We start from the raw sequence: 22,110 nt of genomic DNA on the forward strand, positions 1-22,110 counted from the left end.
AGAGATAAAACGCGCGCGCACGTGTGTGTGCGTGTGCGCAAGACTCTGGTGTGTCGCCCGTCCTTCCGGTTAAGGGGCCTCCAGGGGGCCCTCCCGCGGCCCCGCCCCATCCTCCCCGCGGCCCCTCCCACCCGCGGCCCCGCTCCCACCACAGGTCCCGCCCCCTACCCTCGGCCCCGCCCCTCCCCGCCGCCCTCAACATCCGTCCCCGCGCTGCGCCCGCCCCCATGTTTCTCGGAGCAGTCAGGGCGGCGCGCTCTCTGCTTCTCCGCGCTCTCGGGCCTGCTCCGGTCGCCACCATGAGCACTGGCACTTTTGTCGTGTCGCAGCCGCTTAATTACCGCGGCGGGGCCCGCGTGGATCCGGCGGACGCCTCCGGCACCGAGAAGGCGTTCGAGCCAGCAACGGGTAACGCGACGGGGACCCGGCGGCAGGCCGCGGGCGGTGGGGCGGGGGCCGCGGTTGGGGTGAGGCTCGGGCGCGGGGGGACGCCCCGCCGCCGCAGCGGTGCACCTATTTTACCGCCCTCAACCTTCATTTAGTGCGTTCAGCAGACGCTTATTGAACGGGGGCAGGTGGCCGTGTAGACTGTAAAGTTGTTTGTGTAGGCAGCTAACGGTGCTCTGCAAACACGAATGCAGCGGGACCGGGAGGGAAGGGAGTCGTAGGAACCTGAAAAAGCTGGCGAATTGCGTGGTGGCGTCTGAAGTACTTTTACAACGGCCTGAACGGAGAGTCCACAAAGCCCAATGTGTGAGGTTCTGTTGTTGTTATTACTGATTTTTAAAGCTAGGACTGCAGTAAGGTCTTCAACCGTGCACGTAGAAGAGTTCTAAGAAGGACGGGGGTGAAAAGAAACACTTGTGCCAAAATGGAGGAGCGCGCCCAGATGATCCTAATGAGCGAGAATGAGGACTTTGTTACCAGCCCCTGGTGTTAAAGTATTTCTAGACACGAATCAGAACAGGGGGAGGGAAGAAAATTCCTGCCTTTATCCAGTGCTTAATGTGTGCCAAGCTCTGGGTCTGCCCTGGGAACTCAGAAGATCACGAAGCAAATGAGGAAAAGGTTTTTTGTTTTGTTTTTGTTTTATGTTTATTTTGCTGAGCTTTAATGCAGTATTTGTAGGGGAGAAAAATGTAAATTGTTGTGCAAGCCAGAATGGCGTGTAGCCAAAGGGATAAAACGGGATTGCAAGGGACTGGAGAATTTAGGTTTGACCAATTGCACTAAATCACAGAGCAGCGACTTTTCAGGGCAGGAAGGGGTCACAGGCATGATCAGGCTCTCCTTTAGGTAGGAGGAAACAGCTCTTGACCCCCCCCCCCCCCCCCGATATTGATACAAAAGAAAAAAACACTGCCCTTTATTTCAATTGCCTGCAGTGTGCGGACCTTAGCCACTGCCTCTACCAATTAGCTATTCAAACTTGAAACAGAAATTGAAGGTTTGTGAAAGTCTCTGGAAAAAGCCGTTTCACATGTTCTTGTGGGAGGGGAAAAGAAACTGCTGACTTGTTATTTTAGAGAATTCTTGTTGGTAGAGTCAGTCACAACCCTTGGGATTAAGGTCTAGAAAAACATCATTTCATATTTTGCCTGGGATAGAGAATAACAGTGAAGTAAAAAAAAAAGGAGGTTGGGTTTTTTCCTATGTTGGAGAAAAAAAAATTCTTGCTTTTTGAACTGTTTTTTCTTGATGTTCTGTTTATTAACCATACTCATCAAATACTACTAGTATTATATGACTTGTATAGAAGAAAAGCCAATGATTTAAAATCAGTTCATAACCCAGGAGACAGAGCACTTCAACTTTGGTTTTGCAAGATCACTGAGATTCTCAAACATTGTTAAGGAGAATTGTGAAATAACTGATAGAAGTTAATGTCAGTAAACTCAAATAGAGGTTTGCCCAATTGAGGACATGCCCATAGTTCTTGGTGTGTTAGGCAAGGGATGCACGGTCTCTGTAATTCTGTAAGGTGGTTAAGTTCATTTTTCTGGAGGGAAGCCTGCAACTTTGATTAGATTCTTAAAAGGGCCAGTGACCCCCTAAAAAGAGTTCAGAACTGCTGGTGCAGGGGTGGTCACTAGTTCAAAAGTTCAAACCCTTCTTAAGAAGTGGATCACTAAAAGGAAAATTGGATACACAGTACTTTAAAAAAAATGTGTGGCAACCATTTGCAATAACACCGACTTTCCCCTGTATTCATAGGCCGAGTGATAGCTACTTTCACATGTTCAGGAGAAAAGGAAGTAAATTTGGCTGTTCAGGATGCAAAGGCTGCCTTTAAAATATGGAGTAAAAAATCTGGCATGGAGCGTGGCCGAATCCTTTTGGAGGCTGCCAGGATAATAAGGGTATGTTTTAATGTACTCTCTTCCAGAGAAGTCCTCTTGCATTGCTCTGCAAGTTCTTTCTGATGATTTGCAGTTAGACTTGGATGCACTACTAGGTTCTACCTTTATAACGAAATTGAGAAACATTTCCATATGCTCACCTTGGCATGTACGGCAAGCTTTCACTCGGTAATTCCCTTCTGGCTCTTGGCTCCTTGTAACATCTCCCTTGAAAGGTTTTCTTTTCCTTCTTTGTTGGAGCGGTAAGGTATTCTTTAGAGCCTGCCTCTTTTCCATTTTAACCCTGTGGACTTGTTTCTTTTTACTTTTTCCTCTGATGACTCTTAAAATTCACGTTTCTTTTTTGTTTCTGGTTTTTTTGTTTGTTTGTTTTTTTAAAGTTGAGTTTTCTTTTTTCTGGTTTATTTTCTACTATAATTGCCTGGGAAGATTTCATAGATTCATAGATGCTCCCATCTGAGAATGCAAAGTTCAGCTTTTTTACAGTCTTAAAAAGCAAAATTACTAGATGCTCATTACAGAAAATTAGAAAATTCAGAGACTATACCCCAAAATTTGAATCAAGGATATCTCTCAGTGATAGGACTGTGGTGGTTTTTTCCTCATTGTGTTACATCGGAAACAGGGTGGGAGAGTTCCTCTACTTGCAAGGTTTTATGTGTATCCTGACAAGTGACAGGAGGCTTTCTGGATTAGGGAAAGTGACAGTTTATTATAGCGAAATGCAGCAGCCAGAGCAATATGTTAGCACTAGTTTTCTGAGCTCCAGTCCCCTTGGGGTGATGCCGTGAGAGCCAGATGTTACCCTGTTGCACACAGTGGGCTGCACCACAGGAGAGGAGCCCTAAAATTGGGCTGCTGGCACATCTGCCCGTCCTCTCCTCTGGAGAGAGACAGGTTCCTCATTAAACAGATCTCCAGGGTTAAGGGGACACCTTCCGGTGTCACCAGATTTATTACCTTGGTATGTAAGCAGATGTCTCCAGGAACCAGAAGTAGAGAACTTTGTATCTCCACATCTCTCCAGAGACTTCTGTCTTTAGGGAGACACTGTCTCTGCCTTCCAAGGCCTTTGCTTTTCGGTCAGCTTGCTAGTGTCCTTTGCTCAGAAAGCCTGATGCAGTAATGTCAGAACACTCAGGGAGAGTTTTTTCCCAACAAAATATTTTCTGCTATTAAAATTTATTTTTAATTTGATAAACCAAAAGTGGTAACTCAAAGCTGATAATTTATTATTCTAATTTGTCCCTCACTTTTTCCTTATGCATGAGCATTTAGGGTTCTTATGTCTTCCTAAGAATTGGCTCATTTAGGGGGTGGGTATAGCTCAGTGGTAGGGTGCATGCTTAGCATGCACAAGGTCCTGGGTTCAATCCCCAGTACCTCCATTAAAAAAAAAAAGACTTAAAAAAAAAAAGACAAAAAACTAATAATAAGTAAATAAAAATTTTAAAAAAGAAGCAAAAAAAGAATTGGCTCATTTATCATTATAAAATGACTTTTTTTCCTTTATCCTTAACATGCTCATGTTTTCTTCTGCCTTCTGGAACACGTGACTAGTTAGGATAACATTCAACATCCTTGTCTCCTAATTCTGTCATCTGTCATTTTCTGATCTGTTCCTGTTGACTGGTTTTCCCTCCTGGTTGGGTGTTTATATAACGTTCCTTTGTTTTGTATGCCTGATAATTTGTTATCACCAGATATTGTGAACTTTATGTTGTCGGATGCTGAATATTCTTGTACTTAAAAAAATACTGAAGAGCTTTGTTTTGGGACACAATGAAGTTACTTGGAATCAGTTTAACCTTTGCAAGGCTTGCTTTTATCCTTTGTTAGGTGTGGCCAGAGCAGCTCATTTTGCCCCACTGCCGAGTACCCTTCTGAACACCTGGCCTGATGCTCTGTGTGTTAGTGAGGTTTTACTCCCCCCGGCTGGTAGGAACATGAACTACTTCTGGCCCTGTGTGAGTTCTGGGGATTTTTTCACCTTCTCAGTTTTTTCCCCAGCCTTGGGTGGTTTCCTCACTCTCATCAGTTCTCAGGTGAAGACTTAGGGGGACTCTGCAGATTTCTGGGGTCGTCCTTCTGTGCAGCTCTTTTCTCTGCCGTCCTCAGACTGCAGACTGTAGCCATCACAGACTCCCCGAGCTCCCAACCTGTCTCCTCAACGCAGAGTATCTGTCCCCAGGCCCCTCCTCCTGGCGCTGTGATGGAGAGCTCTCCCCAGGCAGCGGGCAGGAGCAGGTGCAGGACTCATCTCATTTGTTTCTCTCTCTCGGGGTCACTGTCGTGAGCTGCCTGATGCCCAGTATCTGAAAGTTGTTGTACGTGTATCTTAATTGGTGTTTTTAGTTGCTTACGACGGAGTCTAAGTCTGGTTCCTGTTACTCCACCGGAGCCAGAAGCCTCCTGACTCCTAGTGAAATGAACGTGTTTTGGTATGTTTGTGAGTCTTATGTTCCCCCTTTCACAGTGAATCTTTGGTGCTTTTTACCAGATCATAAATCTTACTGGTAGGCTCTAGTCATTTCTCAGTTGGAGTCTCCTAATGAAAGTAGCTGTTACTTGGCTTAAAAGAAGAGAGAAAATGTTATTTGAAACTATGGTAACACCATTTACGTGCAGGAACGATCGTGTGTGTGGATTATGCACTTGCCTCCAGCTCTACCTGGGTGAGGTGGTCATCCTCGTGCCCCCTGAGGGTCTGCCTGGAAGTGCACCTCTGATCCTGGCCCTCCCCTTCCATTACACGGCCCGTCAGGCCCTTCAGGACCAACCCTCGTCTCCACCTCATCTCCTCCCCTCTTCGCACCCCGTGAGCCCCAGCCGTGCACTGCTGGCCCTTCTTCCTCTGCCACGTGCGTGCTCACGTCCCCTGCCCCCGTACGCGCCGGGATGCTGTGCTCCTGTGACGGCTTCTCCATGTTGGCCACCCTGGAAGACTTCTCCGCACCTTCCTAGGCTGAGTTTGGGGCTGTGCCTGTCTTCTGCCCCTTGGACTTAACGTCTGTAGCGTTTGGTCAGCTGCATTGTTATGATTGGTTTATTGCTTTCTTTCCCCCTGAGACTCTTCAGGTCCCTGAGCAAATGGCCTCCCTCTCTCTCTTGCTTCCTCCTTCCCTCTCTCCCTTTTCTTCCTTTTTGAAATCTCTATTATGTTGGGTGTGAGCCTTAGACTATAACTGATGACCTTTCACCTTTGCCTCCCGTGGGCACTCCCCCCCCCCCCAGGTAGAAAGGGAAAAATGGTTGGATATAAGGAGAATGTATAGCACACACCAGGATGGTGGGGGGACCAGAGTGAAGGATCCCCAAACTGGCTGAGAAGTATTAAAGGTGCTTTTCATACATAATTGTATTTAATTGTCAAAAACATCCTGGAATGTTGAGGTTATTTTACTTGTTACTAGTTGACAGATGAGGCAGCAAACCCGGGAAGACCGGCTCAAGGTGGTGTCACTAGGCAGTGTGAGAGCTGGTCTGTTAGGCTGCAAAGCCTGCAACAGTTTTGCTCAGCTCCTCCCCTTGAAGCAAGGGGAGGGGGCAGTTTAGTGGGGGTGGGGGTTTGCTCGCGTGGCTCTCTTATAAAAGCTGGACGCAGGGCCTGCTGAGGGTGTTGTCTGTGAAGGAGAAAGGTGGGGCTCCTGCCCTTTGCCTCTGCCTTCTTCCCAGTGGTCCCCTGGTCAGGTCTCGGGTGAAGCAGGGTGGTGGAGGGGAGGATGGGGTGGATACAAAGCACGCGTTTCCCAAGAAATACTTGCTCGTTGTCGTGGTGGGCAGTTCTGTTTTGTGATGGCTCTTGTAGTAGAAGGGGCAGGAAACTTGCATTGTTTTCACCTTCTCTCTGCCCTTCTTATTGCACGAGGGTCAAACATCCCATTTCCTTGTAAGCAGTATCAGCTATCGGTAGATACCCACTTGGACTCCTTGGTAGTTTTCGTCAAAGATTTTTTTTCTGATGGTCTCTGTAAGGTGTGTCAAAAGATCTCATCATGGCCTTTTAGAAATAACCTTTTCTGTGAAAGTAGAGAATGCTGGAATAAGACAGGAAAAATCTCAGAAGGCCAGCCAGTAAACTGAATTTTCTCTTTGAGGTGAAACTTTCAAACAGTCCTTAAAGCGAATTGCTTGTTCATTGTTTACCAAAAAAAAAAAAAAAAAAAAAAAAAGGATAAGAAAGAAAAAATCTTACGAGAATAAAACTTCCTTTCTCAGTAATATTCTAAGGCTTTTCATCCATAGTCACAGGTTACTTCCTGTCTGTTCACGCTTGTGTTAACGTGGAAGCCAGCAGCATTTCACTTTGCCAGTTTAATGTTTCTTCACGGGTTTGAAATGTAATGTACTGGTTCATCAGTGCATTCATGCCGAGTAGTGAACCGGTACCTACTTCCTCTTTAGGGCCTGGTTGCCCTCTTACATTCTACAAATGAAGTTGAAGTCACTTACAGTTAACGATGCCTTTTAAAGCATGTTTCACGTTAATCATGTGCAGCAGATCCAAGACAGGGGGATAATTTGTACCTAGTTTCAGAACTGATGCTTGCTGTCCTCCTGGGTACCCTCCTTCCAGTATTAGTAACTGGAAAACGAGTTAATTGTTAAAAAGTTGTTTTGGTGAGTATAGAATCAGGGGAAGAAAGGGTGCATTGTTGGTTTAAAAGGTAGTTTAATTCAGACCATGTCTGAATGTGAACAGATTATTTTTTGTGAAGGAATGTGTCTATTCAGTAATTGCAAAATTAATTTAGAACTTACTAACTTCCCTTTTCATAAGTGAGCTCCTTGAGGGCAGAGACTGGATCTATCCTTTTTTCCTTAGTAATGAATGTGGAATGAATGAGTCAAAGCACCTTATCCCGCTGATCTTTGTAGAAATAGAACACGTCCAGATATCACTACCAAACTGTCCCTTCCCGTATTTCATACTGATTTCCATATTCCTCCTTCCATCTTTTCTGAGATTTGTACTGTGGGTAGATACTCGTGTTAATTTCTGTTGCCTTTTTTTTTTTTGCTTCTGGTCAGCCTTTCTGATTATCAGTTTTAGTAAGAATCCTTCTTCATGTCAGTTGTTTGATTTGTCTTTTATGTATGTTCAGATTTTGACTCTATCGTTTATTTTAAATTAGACCCATAATAGTAAATATTTCTTTACATATTTAAATTTTTCATCTTCTTTGGGGGGTAAAAAGAGCATTACTTAGCTTTTCTTTTTAGATCTAATTTCCTAAACCTTTTCTTTCATCCCTGGGCCATCTCTAGCACCTCTAAGTTGTGTAAGCTACAACCGGAAACAGTATTTGAAAAGAGAATTGAGGGGAGGGTTTAGCTCCGTGGTAGAGCGCATGCTTAGCATGCATGAGGTCCTGGGTTCAATCCCCAGGACCTCCTCTAAAAGGGAAATAAACCTAATCCCCCCACCAAAATAAAATAAATAATACAAAAATAATTAAATAAAAAAAAAGAGAATTGATGAGTACTGAGTATCAGAAAATAATTATCTTACGATTTTAAGATGCTGCTTTTCTTTGGGTGAATTCAAGCCATGTGCATGTATATCCTTTTAAATGTCCATTGTGTGTTGGCTATTTTGTATAATTTTCCTAAGGACTGTACTCTTTTACTCTATACACGCAAACACATGCATACGTATCTATACATATTTATACAGGCATACATATATAATATTTCTCAAAACATCCCTTTTCTAACTGATCTTGAAATGAGGTATTGATCTTGAATCTGTGACAGTTAAGTTGAGGGGAAGAGTACAGCTGCTTCTTAGCAATAAGCCTTTCTCTCTCTTCCAGATGTCACACTGCCATTCCTTTCATTTTCACTGAAAGTGCAAGCTGTTCCCATTTTTAAAAATTGGGCAGTGAATTCTGCTCTAAGTGTCGAATATGTGGAGGTGTGTGGTAACACGTCTTAAATCTGCTCTTCTGTTCTCCCCAAAGGAGCGGAAGGATGAAATCGCCATCATGGAGACCATCAACAACGGCAAGTCCATCTTTGAGGCCCGCTGGGACATCGACACCTCCTGGCAGTGCCTGGAGTACTATGCAGGCTTGGCTGCGTCCATGGCCGGTAAGCCCTTGCCTGGCTTTCCGTGCTTGGCTGGCAAGGAGGCAGGAGAGTGGAGCCGAGTGGGGAAGGGTAAAGGTTTGGGGATTGAGATAGGCCGGGGTTAAAACCCTGGGCTCATCGCTCTCTGCTTAGGTGATCCCGGGGAATGACTTCATCTTTCCTTTTTCAAAGTGGAGATGATAAATCCTATCTTCTTGGTTATTATAAGGATTAAACGGGATGATGTACATAAAGCATCTCTCCTGGTACCTAAGTTATAGACCACGTTGTTGAAAAACCACTTCTTGCAAGAGTCGTTGAGCGCATCATATTTACTGGTTTCGCCTATTTAGCAAGCTGTTCAGGAAGTTTACACCGCTTCACGGTGGCTGGTTTAGCAGGACCCTAGAGGGCCTTGGGGAGCCAGAAGTCTGAGGTTTCAGGGTCCTCAGACTCTTCAGCTGCCAAGTGTTTCCCCATTTCTCTTTCATTTCCTCCTCTAAGTTATCTAGTGAATGCCCAGGAAATTTTTAGAGAATTATATTAAATTGAATGAATGTGAATTTGAAGGTTAGATGGCAGTCTTTATGCAGAGAGTACGCAGAAGCAGTGTACCAAGGGCTAGGATATGAACAAAGGGGTGGAGGCAGGGCGAGCCGGGCGTGCTGGGAGCCGTGAGGGGGCTGGTCTGGCTGGGCAGGGTGCGTCCAGGGGCCAGGCAGGTCTTAGGACAAGCGGACTGCATCCTCTTCCCCTTTCCTTCCCCCACAGGCGAGCATATCCAGCTCCCAGGCGGCTCCTTCGGTTACACGAGAAGAGAACCACTTGGGGTGTGTGTGGGGATAGGAGCCTGGAACTACCCCTTTCAGATCGCCTGCTGGAAGTCGGCTCCAGCTTTGGCTTGTGGTAAGAGTGCATCGTTCCTCCACCTGTGAGCCCCCCTCTCAGAGGACACGGTTTTTCCCCTGCCCTGCCTCTTAGGGAGCTTCTGCATTAGGTAGACAGATGGTGTCTATGTTATTCTCATTTTTATTTAATTTATTTTTGTTTATGGAAAGGAAGAAAGTTAATTCTGGTCTTGGGGGTCTTTTTTTTTTTTTTTTTTTTTTTTAAACTGTCAAATGAATTAGATTTGTGTTACTTGTGAGTTCTCTTCCTTTCTGGTCAAGAATCCTGGGCCTGGATTTCTATATAGAGGAACCCTTAGGAGCATGACTTCATTTAGGAAGCAGAAGATAAACTTCCATCTTCATTTGTGTCTTAAGAGAAATGATAAACCAGGCTTCCATCAGAGAAGCTTTGGCTGATTGACAAAAAGTTTTCTCACACAGTTTAAATAGAAGAATCTGTGGGAAAAGAAGACATTCTATTGTAGCGAAAACTGTCTGGTTAGAAAAGCATTACTATTAGGACATTGTGTTGAAAGGTAGCTTTTTTCCTGTTGCCTCTACTTGTTCTTTCTGCCTGTTCCTGTGTGAGAGAGGAGAAACGGAACTGAAGTATGAGCTCTGGGGACTCGCATCAACTTAACTAACCTTTCCGGTCTTCGGTTTCAACTTTTGCAAAATAGGACTCATCATAGCTTCTTCACACTGCTGTTGCAAGCGTTAAATGAGATAATACATGAGAAAGGGTCTAGCCATGCAAGTGTAAGGTATTACTGGTTGAGACTGCAAGTGTGTGCTTTGGGTTCTGTTTAATGAGAGAAAACAAAGTGGGAAGGACAAGATGTGTTTACTTACGAGTAACATTTTTGGCTCAGCATTTGAGGGGAAACAGGAAGCCGAGTTGTTGACTTGTCCTCCAGCCCCCTCCTCAGAGGATCCTCAGTCTCAAAGTGTCTTTCTCTGTCTGTGCCTCGGTGACGCAGGTAACGCCATGATCTTTAAACCGTCTCCCTTCACGCCTGTGTCTGTATTGCTGCTGGCCGAAATCTACACTGAGGCTGGCGCGCCCCCTGGGCTCTTCAATGTGGTGCAAGGAGGGGCCGCCACAGGCCAGCTTCTGTGTCAGCATCGAGACGTGGCCAAAGTCTCCTTCACCGGCAGTGTGCCCACCGGCTCAAAGGTGAAGCTAGAACCAGAGTAGGTGAACACAGATGCCATGCGGATATGGCCCTGTCAGCCCTCCCCAGGCTGCATGTTGGAGGCTTGGCCTCTGATTTTACCTAGCTTGTGTTGGGAGGGAGGCTGGAGGTATTTTGGACCAATGTCTGAGGGAAGGAGGCACATGCAGGGTGATGAGAACAGCCCGCTGGTGGCAGGCCCAGTGGGGACGGGAGTCGCCTTCTCCTGCCTGTGTCTCAGGGGCAGGCCTTGGGCTGTTACTTGTGTTCTTTTGTGACTTACGTCATATGTAGCAGCCACCTCCGAAGGAAGAGCATTTTCTCAGTTTATTTCATTTTATTTATTTATTTATTTAAACGGAAGTATAGTCAATTACAATGTGTTAATTTCTGGTGTACAGCAGTTTCCCCGTCATACGTATACATACATATATTCGTTTTCATATTTTTTTTCATTAAAAGTTTTCTCAGTTTATTTCAGATTCATTGTTTTAACCTTAATTTGTGCTCTGAGCCCTGTCAGCCTTGAGCACAGTAACAGTGAAACAGAAGAATTTCTGCCCCCAGCAGTCAGGTGAATCAACAGTATTTTTAAATGAACGCCCCTCTTCAGCACATCAGGTGCAGTTCTGTGGGTTCCCTTCAGTGTTCTGGAAAAACATGTTTCAAGTAGCCGAAGGACAAAATATATTGAGAAGAACAAGGTGGCCAGACATGCATGGTTCAGAATGACTTCAGAGGTTCAGGGTCTCATTAACCTAGCACGTAATCCTACTGGCGTTCAACTTCTGAATGCTCTTGTCCTTGTTCTGTAAGATCATGGAGATGTCAGCCAAAGGAATCAAACCTGTTACCTTGGAACTTGGAGGCAAATCTCCCCTGATCATCTTCTCAGACTGTGATATGGAGAATGCCGTGAAGGGGGCGCTGATGGCCAATTTCCTCACACAAGGCGAGGTGTGTACCTGTCCCTGGAAAAGGCTTAAAAGGAATCTCCACCCCTTGATCTCACAGCATGTTTTTAAGCTTGTTGTTTTGAAATAACTTCAGACTTACAGAAGAGTTGCACAAACTTTACAAAGAATTCCTACGTACCTTTGAACTAGTTTCCTCAAATGCTTGCATTTTATCACATTTGTTTTACTGTTCTGTTTGTCTATACATACATACGCATATGATTACTTTTTTCCTAAACTGTTTGGAAGCTGCAGACAGTCCCTAACCTCTGCGTATTCTTAAAAAAAAAAAAAAAGTGCATTTTCTTAAATAAGCACAATGTACTTGTAACATTAATAACTGGATATTAATGTAGTGCTGTTAGTCAATCTATAGCCCTTACTCAGAACTTGCCATTTGTTTGACTAATATCCTTTTAGCAAAAGAAAACAAATTTTTTTTTTTTTTGCTGGTCCAGGGTATAATCCAGGAAGATGCATTGCATTTAGTTGTCATGTCTCTTTAATCTCATTTCATCTGCAACGGTTTTAAAGGCATTCTTACCTTTCAGGACCGTGATATTTTTGAAGAGTACCAGCCATTTATTTTGTGAAATGTCCCTCATTTGGGTGGTTGTTTTTTTTTTTTTTAAGTTAGATTCAGGTTATATATTTTTGGCAAAAAAACACCACAAAAATGATGTTTTCCATGTTTTTCATCATTGCATGTTTTCCAGTGGTGGTGCTGGCTTTGATCACTTGCTTGAGGTGGGTCTTTAAAGTTCCTGATTCTTCCTTTGTGGTTAATAAGTATCTTGTAGGAGATAAAGTGAGACTGTTCTTCATCAGACTTTGACCCACTGTTGTTAGCACCCTCTGATGTTTGCTGGAAATGTTTTTTTCTATTGGTCACCAAATGGTGATTTTTCAATTCTATTTTTTTCCCTATGTTTACTTAAGAAAGAACTTTCTCTTCTCCCTTGTTTGCTTTTCTTTCGTTTACTTATATCAACATGGACCCATGGATTCTTACCTCATTCTGTGGGTTATGACCCATTACTATTATTATCTATTTTGATGATCAAATAATTGCAGATTCTGCTGGTGGGAGCCACTATCTGGGACTTTTTGATATGTCCTCATTATTCTTTGACTCTAACACTTTTTTACTGCCTGGCACATCATGGTGTCCCAGACACATCTTGTGCTTTGCTGGCAGAGCTCTAAAGCCAGCCATTTGTCTACGGATGCTTGGTTCCATTTAGTGGTAAATGGTATTTAGAAACCAAGATCTGGATGCCAGGTGTACCCATTTCTACTGGGGTATCATTGCTTGTGGGTCTTCTCAGAAGCCAAAACTAGGAAATACACTTTTGGCATCTGTGTATGTATGTATATGCACACATCCATGTTTGTACCCATCTGTATTAATGATTACAAGTTTTTACAGATATTTCCAATAGTTCCAATACTGCGAGGTTTATTTTAGCCTCTTCCCTTCCATATTTATAATTTCCTTCTCTGACAGTGAGACATTGGGCTTCCATTATTCATAATACATGTAATTGCTCAGTCCTAGAATATGCTATAATAGTTTCAGATTTGTGAACCTATACTACTGTGAAAAATAAACCTTCTACCAAGAGTTCAACATTTTTCAGTTCTTTTTGTCATTAGCCTGAGGATGTAGTTAAAATTCTGTGTTCTAAAGTTGACGGGTCATTTCTTCCTTCACTCACCCACTGTGAGTCAGATGGATCTATTAATTGCCTTAAGGGAATTTAAACAAAAACAAAGATGGAACTTTTATCTCAAAGGGCAGATAGTTTGTGGGTGGGGTAGTTACATGTGTGATCCTGTTCAGTTTGGTGATAGTTTTTAGAAATGGAGCTAACCTTTAAAGAAAGTATACTGTCTCTTAAATTTAAAGCTGTTATATTTCTTTTTCCTTTTCCTTTTTTCCCCCTTACCTACATATAAATTTGTGTCTGTTGTTTAGGTGTGTTGTAATGGTACAAGGGTATTTGTGCAGAAGGATATTCTTGATAAATTTACAGAGGAAGTGGTGAAACAGACCCAAAGGATAAAAATTGGAGATCCCCTTCTGGAAGATACAAGGATGGGTCCTCTGATCAACCGGCCACATCTGGAGCGAGTCCTTGGGTTTGTTAAAGTGGCAAAGGAGCAGGTGAGAAACGAATGGAGATGAGATGATGAGGGGGAGGGTGATTACCCCTGGGTTGCTTGCTGTGCGCCCCTTTCCTGTGGTCCTGTCCGTTTGGGAGCCGTGTTCTGCTTTGTACCTGCAGTGGAGTGACTAGGTGTGCATTTGTTGAGGATGTAGGTAACATTTTGGGAATGCATATTGGGGTTGTACGTTTAACATAAAATACACATTCTTTTTTTCTTTTTTGTCAGGGTGCTAAAGTGTTATGTGGTGGAGACCTGTATGTACCTGAAGATCCCAAATTAAAGGAGGGGTATTACATGAGACCCTGTGTGTTAAGTATGCATCTTCTTACTCGCGTTTAGAAAATTTGAATTAAATGTCAGATAGAAAAGAATGTTTATAAACTATGTATATGGTGTAAGGCAAGGGTTAGCAAACTCTGTCCCCACTACTCATATTTAAGAAGTAGACGTTCTCCATTACCTTTGAAGGCTCCTGTCCCCTCCTCTTGGACGATGGTCTCAATTAGTTTACCTGGGACTTTCTGAGTCTACACCTGTTGTTCTGGAAGTGAGGAGCTCAAAAAAAATGAAAGTGCATGTTTGATTAAAAATTAAATAATGAATTTCATTTCTCAAGAAAGTTGGTGAAGAATGTTTTTCTGCGAACTACAGGTCATCAATATAATAAAACCAATTTGTCAGATGATATGTTAATATTTTAAACATTACATGATATAGTGATTTTTAGCATTTTCGTTCAATCTTAAAACTCTCCTGGTTTGGACAGTCAAGTGTGTGGTCATCCCACTGCCCCCACACCACTGTCCTTCCCTCCTGCCGGGTGACCCTGTGGTGGATGGTGGTGGCGCCATGTACTTTTCTCTGTCACTTTATGTTTGTTAGTACCTCCTATAAAATATTGTTAGTTTTTGTGGCTTTAAAAAAAACTATATATAGGTGGAATTATGTTGTATAATTCCTTATACCTTATCTTGAAGATCGATTCAGCTGATTTTTGTCTCTGAAATGGAGAGTGGTGTCACTTTTCAACACTTAATATTTGATGCAGGTTAACCTTTAGCCCTTGCCAGAGAAAGACTCACTGAGGTTTAAAGGCTGTGAATTTAGCGTCCATGCCATGGATTAGCTTGTGGTTATTAAGAAGGAAAGCTCATGATATGTTTTTAAATAGAAAATATAGATTAAACAGTAGCGTGTATGGTATTACCCCAGATCTATTAAAAACCACGTACACACGTGAGAAAAAGAAGGAACGGAGTATCTGCATCATTATATTAATAGTGGATTTCTCTGGATGCTGGGACTATGGGTGATTTTTATTATACTTTGTGGATTTCTGAATATTACAGATTTTCTACAGAGAACGTGTATTTTACAATTAGAAAAAAAAAAGTTATTTTTAAACAAGCTGTGAACCAGGCAAAGAACAGGGAGCTAATAACTAGCTTAACTTCATTCTAGCATGAAAGCCTGGATTATGGTCCCCAGATTATCACTTGGAAAATGTGTTAAAAGGGCAGATTCCTGATCCCTGCCCTAAACCCCCCAAATGTACCTCTCAGGGGCTGGGAACTTAAGATCTGCGTGTTAGTAAGTCCCCAGTTCATTTTTATACACCTTAAAGTTTGAGAATGACTCCAGAGCCTTAATCTTCAGATTCTTTTACTTGAGATTTGAGTGTTATATTTTGGGCAGAAACCTTTCCTTCTCTCATACATCAGCTGCTACTTTATCCCCTCGTCTCTTTGACTTTCCAATAGAGAACTCACTGCGCACAGGACCGTACCGTGTTATCAGCCTGCGTTAAGATAAACTCTATTCTGGGACTGTTGGGTAGTGAATTGTCTTCAGTAATTAATAGTCTGGCTAATGATTTCCCTAAAAAATTATATATGGATTAGTAGTTTTTAAAGACTTGGAACGTAATAAACTATCCTTAAGTACACCTAAAATTACTTAATATATTTTTGAATATAGTTCAGGTGTCCCCAGAGTAGAGTGTCACAAACAGATGAGCAGAGTGCTGTTCTTTGTGTGCTATGCAAGCTCTGATCCACCTCTTACCCACTTTCAGAGTCCTCATCTTTGTAGATATGCAAACAGTTGGCGCTTAGCTTTGGCTGGTGGAGAGCTGGTGTTTGTAGTGCGGTTCTCAAGCTGTTTTCTGCCTCCACATGGTTTACATGTATATCACCTCTCCCCCTCCATGCAGTGATCACTGGCACTGAGGTGAGCTGTCCCTCAGCTGCAGCGCAGATAAGAGCACCACTGTCTTGAGAATCCCTGGGGTCCAGGATTGTACATCTAAATATATGAACTTCTTTAGCTATATATGCGTATTTTAAAATGTCAAGTGTGAATTTAATCATTTTAAGGAATTAGCCACTTAAAAACTTAAGTACATTTTCATATAAACATCTCTTCAAAAATTTGTTTGTTTTTATATTGTGGGGTTTTTTTCAGTTTTATTATGTAGACAGTACAGTTCGACTGCATATACACATTATATTGCATGTAAATACATATATACAATATACTGCACATTTTTTTTTAGTTTACATATATGTACTAATTATTGTTTCTAAGAACAGATTAGATCTTTAGCTTTTTAAACTTACATAGTTACCAAAGGAATAAAGCCAACTACTAAGTTTTCTTTTTTAAAAAATATTTCTAATTCTCATCATACCACAGTCATTAAGAAAATGGGGAAAAGTATAAAAAATATAAATCATGTATCACATTTTAACAGAAATTGGGACAATATATACAGTTTGTGCCTTTTCCAATGACTTTATCATGAGCATTGACTTACTGAATTTTCAGCAAAAGCATGACTTTTAGAGGCTACATAGAAGTTCATGGATGTGTCCCGCGATCACCCGGTCTGTTCTGGATGTTTAGTTTGTTACCTTCAGTTTCCACTGTTACAGGAATGTTGTGATGGAAGTCCTTGCACAGGCACCCTTGTTCACCGCGTTAGCTGTTTCCTTACGATGAATTTAAAAAAGTAGGTTTAGAATGAACACAAAGGCTATGACTCCTCAATCTATAATGTTAAGTTGTCACAAAGAAAGGATTTTCTGATCTATATTCTGATTTCTGAAGAAAGGAAATGTCACACTGAAATTTTTCTAAAGCTATGTATTTCACTGTTTACTATGAATAAGAAGTTTTAAGATGCCAGGAATAATAATTCCTTCACTGATGTTTGTTTGTTTGTTTGTTTTTAAAATAATGTTTGTAGCTAATTGCAGAGATGACATGACCTGTGTGAAAGAAGAGATCTTTGGACCAGTTATGTCCATTTTATCCTTTGACACTGAAGCTGAAGTTCTGGAAAGAGCCAACGACACCACTTTTGGACTGGCTGCTGGTGTCTTCACCAGGTAGGTGGGGAAGGACACCGAGGCAGCTTTGAAGACATGGGGTGCGGTACCTGCTTAGATATTTCATTGATCTTAACCCCTCACTGGAGTTTGTCTTCACTGCATTTTCATCCACATTTTCTGTTTGCTTCAGGTAAAGCCAGAAGATGTCAAAAGTAGCATTTTTCTGTTAGCCCTGAATGGCCACAGAACCCTATTGTTGAGTTTAAATTAAGTTATAAACTTTATTGATGAAAATTCTATCCTTTTTCTTTCATTCATTTAGTAAATGTTTAGAGTTCTGATTCTATGTAAGTGTCAGGTTAGGTGCCTATTAAAAACATACAGGTCAAAGAATTTAGAAATGTGTTGACATATAAATACTGGGCACTATTCTTCAAAAACTTAACTTGTAGTGACTTTATAACAGTCCCTAATTGGAATGCATTGTAACACATGTGGGCCTTTTTTTTCTATTGTTCTATATTTAGGGCGCTATTTCCAATTTTAACTGTTGTAAGTAATGTTGTGATTAACATCTCTGTACATAAACTTTAACCCCTATTAGAAAAGCAAAAAATGATTTGGGAGTAAAATTTCTTTGAAAATGATTGCCAATTGCTTGATTATATACAAACTCTGATTAGTCTTTGGCAACAGCAGGCTGTGTTCTAAGGGTGCTTTACACACTTGGGATATTGCTGTTTCTTTGGTGATACACAAGGTAATTTTTTTCTCTGTAGTTTTGTATTCAGGATCCTGGGGAAGAAGACCCAGTCTCTTTCGAGGATCTAATATAAGAGCTTCTCTTTGAGGGGCTTTTTTTTTTTTTTAGTAGATTTTATTTTTTAGAGCAGTTTGAGGTTCACTGCAGAACTGAGTGGAAACTACAGAGATTTCCGAAATACCCCTGCCCCCAGCACATGCGTGGCCTCCCCCATTGTCAGCATGCCCCGCCAGAGTGGAACTTGTGTTAGAATTGATGGACCTACGTGAACACATCACCTCCACCCAAGGTCCGCGGTTTACATGAGGGTTCATTCCGTGGGTTTGGACAAGTGTGTAAGGACGTGTTTCCACCATGGTGGTATCTCACAGAGCAGTTCCACCGCCCTGAACGTCCTCTCCGAGGAGCTGTTTTTTGATTTGAGGACTGAGTGGGTTAAGTCTCTTCCTCCTGCTCTGCTTAGCCACTTGACAGACAGAGAAAGGCCACAATCACAAAGGAGGGTAACTCCTATTTTTAAAAATAGCTTTCTGGGATAATTCATGTACTATACAGTTTGCCCATTTAAAGCATACTGTTCAGTAGTTTTTAGCATATTTACAGAGTTGTATGTACCACTGGCATTATAATCTAATTTTAGAACATTTTCATCATCCCAGGAACATGAGCAGTTACTCTGCATCGTCTTCTCCCCTCAAGTCCCTGGCAGCTACTAATCTACTCTCTGTCTTTATAGATTTGCCTATTTTGAATATTTTACCTAAGTGGAGTCAGACGGTGTGTGAACTTTCATGACTGGCTCTTTTCTACTACTGAGTAATATTTTACTGTGTGGATATACCAGATTTTGTTTGTTCATTCAAATAATGGTAGACATTTGGGCTGTTTCTACTCTTTGGCTGTTGTGACTAATGCTCCTATGAGCGTTTGCATGTGGTTTTCTGTGGCTGTGTGTACATTTCGTTTCTGCTGGGTATATACCCAGGAGTGGAATTGCTGGATCATATAGTAACTTTATTATGTTTAACTTTTTGAGGAACTGCTGAACTGTTTTCCACAGTGGCAGCACCATTTTGCATTCCCACCAGCAATGTGTATAAGGGTTCCAGTTTCTCCACATCCTAGTCAGCACTCGCTGTTGTGTATTCTTTTGATTTTAACCATCCTAGTGGATGTGCAGCGGTGTCTCATAGTTCTGATTTGCGCTTCTCCTAGTTGTCTTTTCACTTTCTTGATAGTCTCATTTGCAGCACACAATTTTAAAAGTTTTGATAGTTACTCTATTTTTTTCTTTATCTGTTAGCTTTGGTATCATGTCTAAGAAGATTTTGTCTAACCCAGGGTTATGAAGATTTATTGCTGTTTGCTTCAAACAGTTTTATGATTTTCACTCTGACATTTTAGGTCAGTGAGCCATTTGAGTTAATTTTTGTGTATGGTGGAAGAAAGGGACCTTCATTCTTCTGCGTGCAGGGTATCCAGTTGTTTCAGCACTTTTTGCTGAAAACACTATTTTCCCCCATTGAATTGTTTCGGCTCCCTTGTTGCTGCTGCTGCTTTTATGCATGCTTTTGAAGGAGACTTTAACACCCAAAACCTTGTCTGTTTTGCCTGGATGGCACAAGATTTTAAAACACATTTTGAAGAAACAAGACTTTTGCAATATTTCGAGACCCTTTGAAGCAGGGGGTCTAACTTTTTCTGTTAAAGTAGTAACACGAAGTTCTGAGTAACCAGTGCATTTTTTCTCTTTGTAGGGACATCCAGCGCGCCCACAGGGTGGTGGCTGAACTTCAGGCTGGAATGTGCTTCATCAACAACTATAACGTCAGCCCCGTGGAGTTGCCCTTTGGTGGCTACAAGAAGTCAGGTGAGGAGCTGGGAATCGGGAAAGCAAACCCCTGTCTCTAGAGACGCTGGCCGCGATTCAGTCCTTACAGCCCCGGTTCCTGAACTTGTCTGTGTATCAGAATCACCTGGAAAATATGTGAATTCCTGGTCCTGCCCAGACCCACTGGATCTGTCTCTAGGGATGGAAGCCAAGGATCTTTTTTTTTTTTCCCAAAAGCTCTCCAGGAGGTTCTGAGAAAGGTTTATCTCTTCTGTAGGACTGCTTTTCCTCACAGTCTGTGATCGGTGTCAGCATAAAACCACCCCTAGACCTTCCATCGGGGTCTTTGTCATCATCCGCTGTGGAGATTTAGACTCAGTTTAGGTGAAGTGTCTCTAAAGTAATATCTCAGTATATATTAATTTGTTTTCTCTATTATGCCAAAGTATTTAAAAATCCCTTAGTCTACATTTAACAGTCAGTCATAGTCATTATTACTACACCACGTGGCATACAGGAATGTTGTCCCCAAGCCACCGCCCATTCATTTCATGTATTCAGTCATCAATCAAACGTGTTACCATAACATGGCAAATTTATAAGTCCAGTCTGTTAGGGGGAGATTTGCGGCATCAGGAACATAGCCATTACTTTGAAGTTCTTTCTTTGGCGTTGGTTGCCTATAAATATTCACTAATTTCCCATGGTCTTCTGAAAATTGGCTTGGACTTTGTAGAGGCACCTTCTTAGAGTCTGACCCCTAGTCTCCTGGCAGATACTCACGGCCATCATGGTGTTGGCAAACGTATAAACACGGGTGAGTGATGATGAGATGGTGGGTGTTTAGCTTTATTTGGTCTGTTGTTCGATATTTTCCTGGCATTCCCTAACCATACATCACTAAGGATCCTTGTGCCTGTCAGGTACCCGGAGGAGCTGTACGCGTAGGCCCCAATGCAGAGCAGGAACCCAGGCTCTGTTTTGATAATTCATAACCCTCAGTGCAGGGAAAAGTTTGGAATCTGCAGCATAGGCCTCAGTGAAATTGAATCTTTGGATCAGTGCCCATGGACATCAGTGCATGGGATGAGAGGGCCGGAAAGCTGGCCTCACGTGCCCAGCCAACTGTGTGGAGAGGATTTGGAGAGGAACAAAAGACAGAGCGAGACTACCAGGGCCTTGGTGTACGTCACCTTTTGAGTGGTGCCCCCAGAGATGTGCATTTTGGGGGACTGGGCCTTGCCCCTCGGAGGCAGCGCCCCCTTCAGTCTAGGGCAGGGGGCACACGGAAGGCTGTCCTTTTAGCACGTAACCCCATCTACTAGGGATTGGGCAGTGTCTGGACTTTGAATAACTTGAGGACCTAAGGGAGGGCAGGGTGTAAGTGGTGGGTGCTCTTACAGACTTAGTGTGAGAGAAGGTTAATCGGCCTACTGTGTACAGTTAAGTTTCAGGTTAGCACCGACTTTCAAAGGCAGCAGGTTGATAGGTGCAGAGAATGCTCTTATGCTGAATAAGAAAGTCTGAACATTTTTAGACCTTAACCCAGACTAGTAGATAGATACTGGAAGTTAAGATTCCGGCTGGTGAGAAATGATATTTCCCCATCCTCGTCCCTCAAGGCCAGTGGGTCACCTTTCCCGTGTCTAGCTCCGCAGCTAATGCCTGCAGTTGAGGCCTTGATCCCGGAACCTGGGGCTCTGTGCTCCCCCCAGCCCCGTGAGCGCCCCTGCCTCTGACGGTGCCTGCGACGGGGCTGCGGCAAAGGCTTGTCTTGTCCTCACCCTTTCTCTTCCTTTCAGGGTTCGGCAGAGAGAATGGCCGTGTGACAATTGAATATTATTCACAACTAAAGACGGTGTGCGTGGAGATGGGTGACGTGGAGTCTGCCTTTTGAAAACAGGCGGTGAAGCCAGTGAGCGTGGCTGGGCTCGGAGTAATGAGGACCGGCTCTGTTGACGCAGGCGGAGCAGCCGCCTGCTGTTTAGATCCAGGACGTTGGGTGTTCAGGATTAGAGAATGGTTCAGTGTCACTCTTCATTGTTCAGTTTCCTAAGTAAAAATGTGCATAAGTGCCTTTTAGATGCTAATCAAGAAATCAGTGATTTTCCGCCAGTTTCTCTGAAATCTTTGAGAGCCTCTACCATGCTTCTGGGGAAGAGGGGGAGGGGCCAGGATTATTCGTCCACAGAGTCCACCGGCTGCCAGGTTCATTCTCCAGCTTGCTTTAAAGAACCTGCTCCTTCAGGGGTTCCTGGTCGAGTCAGTTGAGGTGATTTCTGCTCCTTGACATTTTTTAAGCCATGCCCCCTTGTCATTCCATTGCGAAGACCGACAGTCAGAAGAGAGAGGGCTTGGCCAGCGGATGGGTCAGTTGGGTGTGAACACCGCCTTGCCAGAGCTAGCACTGTGCCTCCCCTCAGCGCTGTGGTGGCGGGAACCACCTCCAGTCCTTGAACTACAGCTTGTACTCATGACGGATGAGTTACCTTTTAAATGTACAGCTTACCTGGATGCTACTGCAGTATACGGAAATTAAATAAATCACACTGTCCAGCC

The 22,110-nt window shown here is 43.0% G+C and overlaps 1 protein-coding gene across 1 annotated transcript; it reads left to right on the plus strand.

Moving 5' to 3' along the window:
- The first annotated feature begins 210 nt into the window (after positions 1-210).
- ALDH9A1 (aldehyde dehydrogenase 9 family member A1) lies at positions 211-22,110 on the plus strand. Its single transcript, XM_032463828.1, has 11 exons — positions 211-408; positions 2,215-2,360; positions 8,324-8,453; positions 9,204-9,338; positions 10,303-10,499; positions 11,314-11,454; positions 13,432-13,620; positions 13,851-13,938; positions 16,873-17,014; positions 19,478-19,590; positions 21,354-22,110. The coding sequence occupies exons 1-11, from the start codon at positions 228-230 to the stop codon at positions 21,446-21,448; spliced, it is 1,557 nt and encodes a 518-aa protein (XP_032319719.1). The 5' UTR covers positions 211-227; the 3' UTR covers positions 21,449-22,110.

Source organism: Camelus ferus, chromosome 21, assembly GCF_009834535.1.
Source record: "Camelus ferus isolate YT-003-E chromosome 21, BCGSAC_Cfer_1.0, whole genome shotgun sequence".
NCBI classification, from domain to species: domain Eukaryota; kingdom Metazoa; phylum Chordata; class Mammalia; order Artiodactyla; family Camelidae; genus Camelus; species Camelus ferus.

Excerpts from the sequence above, each read along its gene's own strand:
- ALDH9A1 (XM_032463828.1), top strand. The coding sequence starts at position 228 with ATGTTTCTCGGAGCAGTCAGGGCGGCGCGCTCTCTGCTTCTCCGCGCT. Across the intron at positions 8,454-9,203 it reads CTTGGCTGCGTCCATGGCCG|GCGAGCATATCCAGCTCCCA; the intron begins GTAAGCCCTTGC and ends CTTCCCCCACAG. Across the intron at positions 10,500-11,313 it reads GTGTGCCCACCGGCTCAAAG|ATCATGGAGATGTCAGCCAA; the intron begins GTGAAGCTAGAA and ends TTGTTCTGTAAG.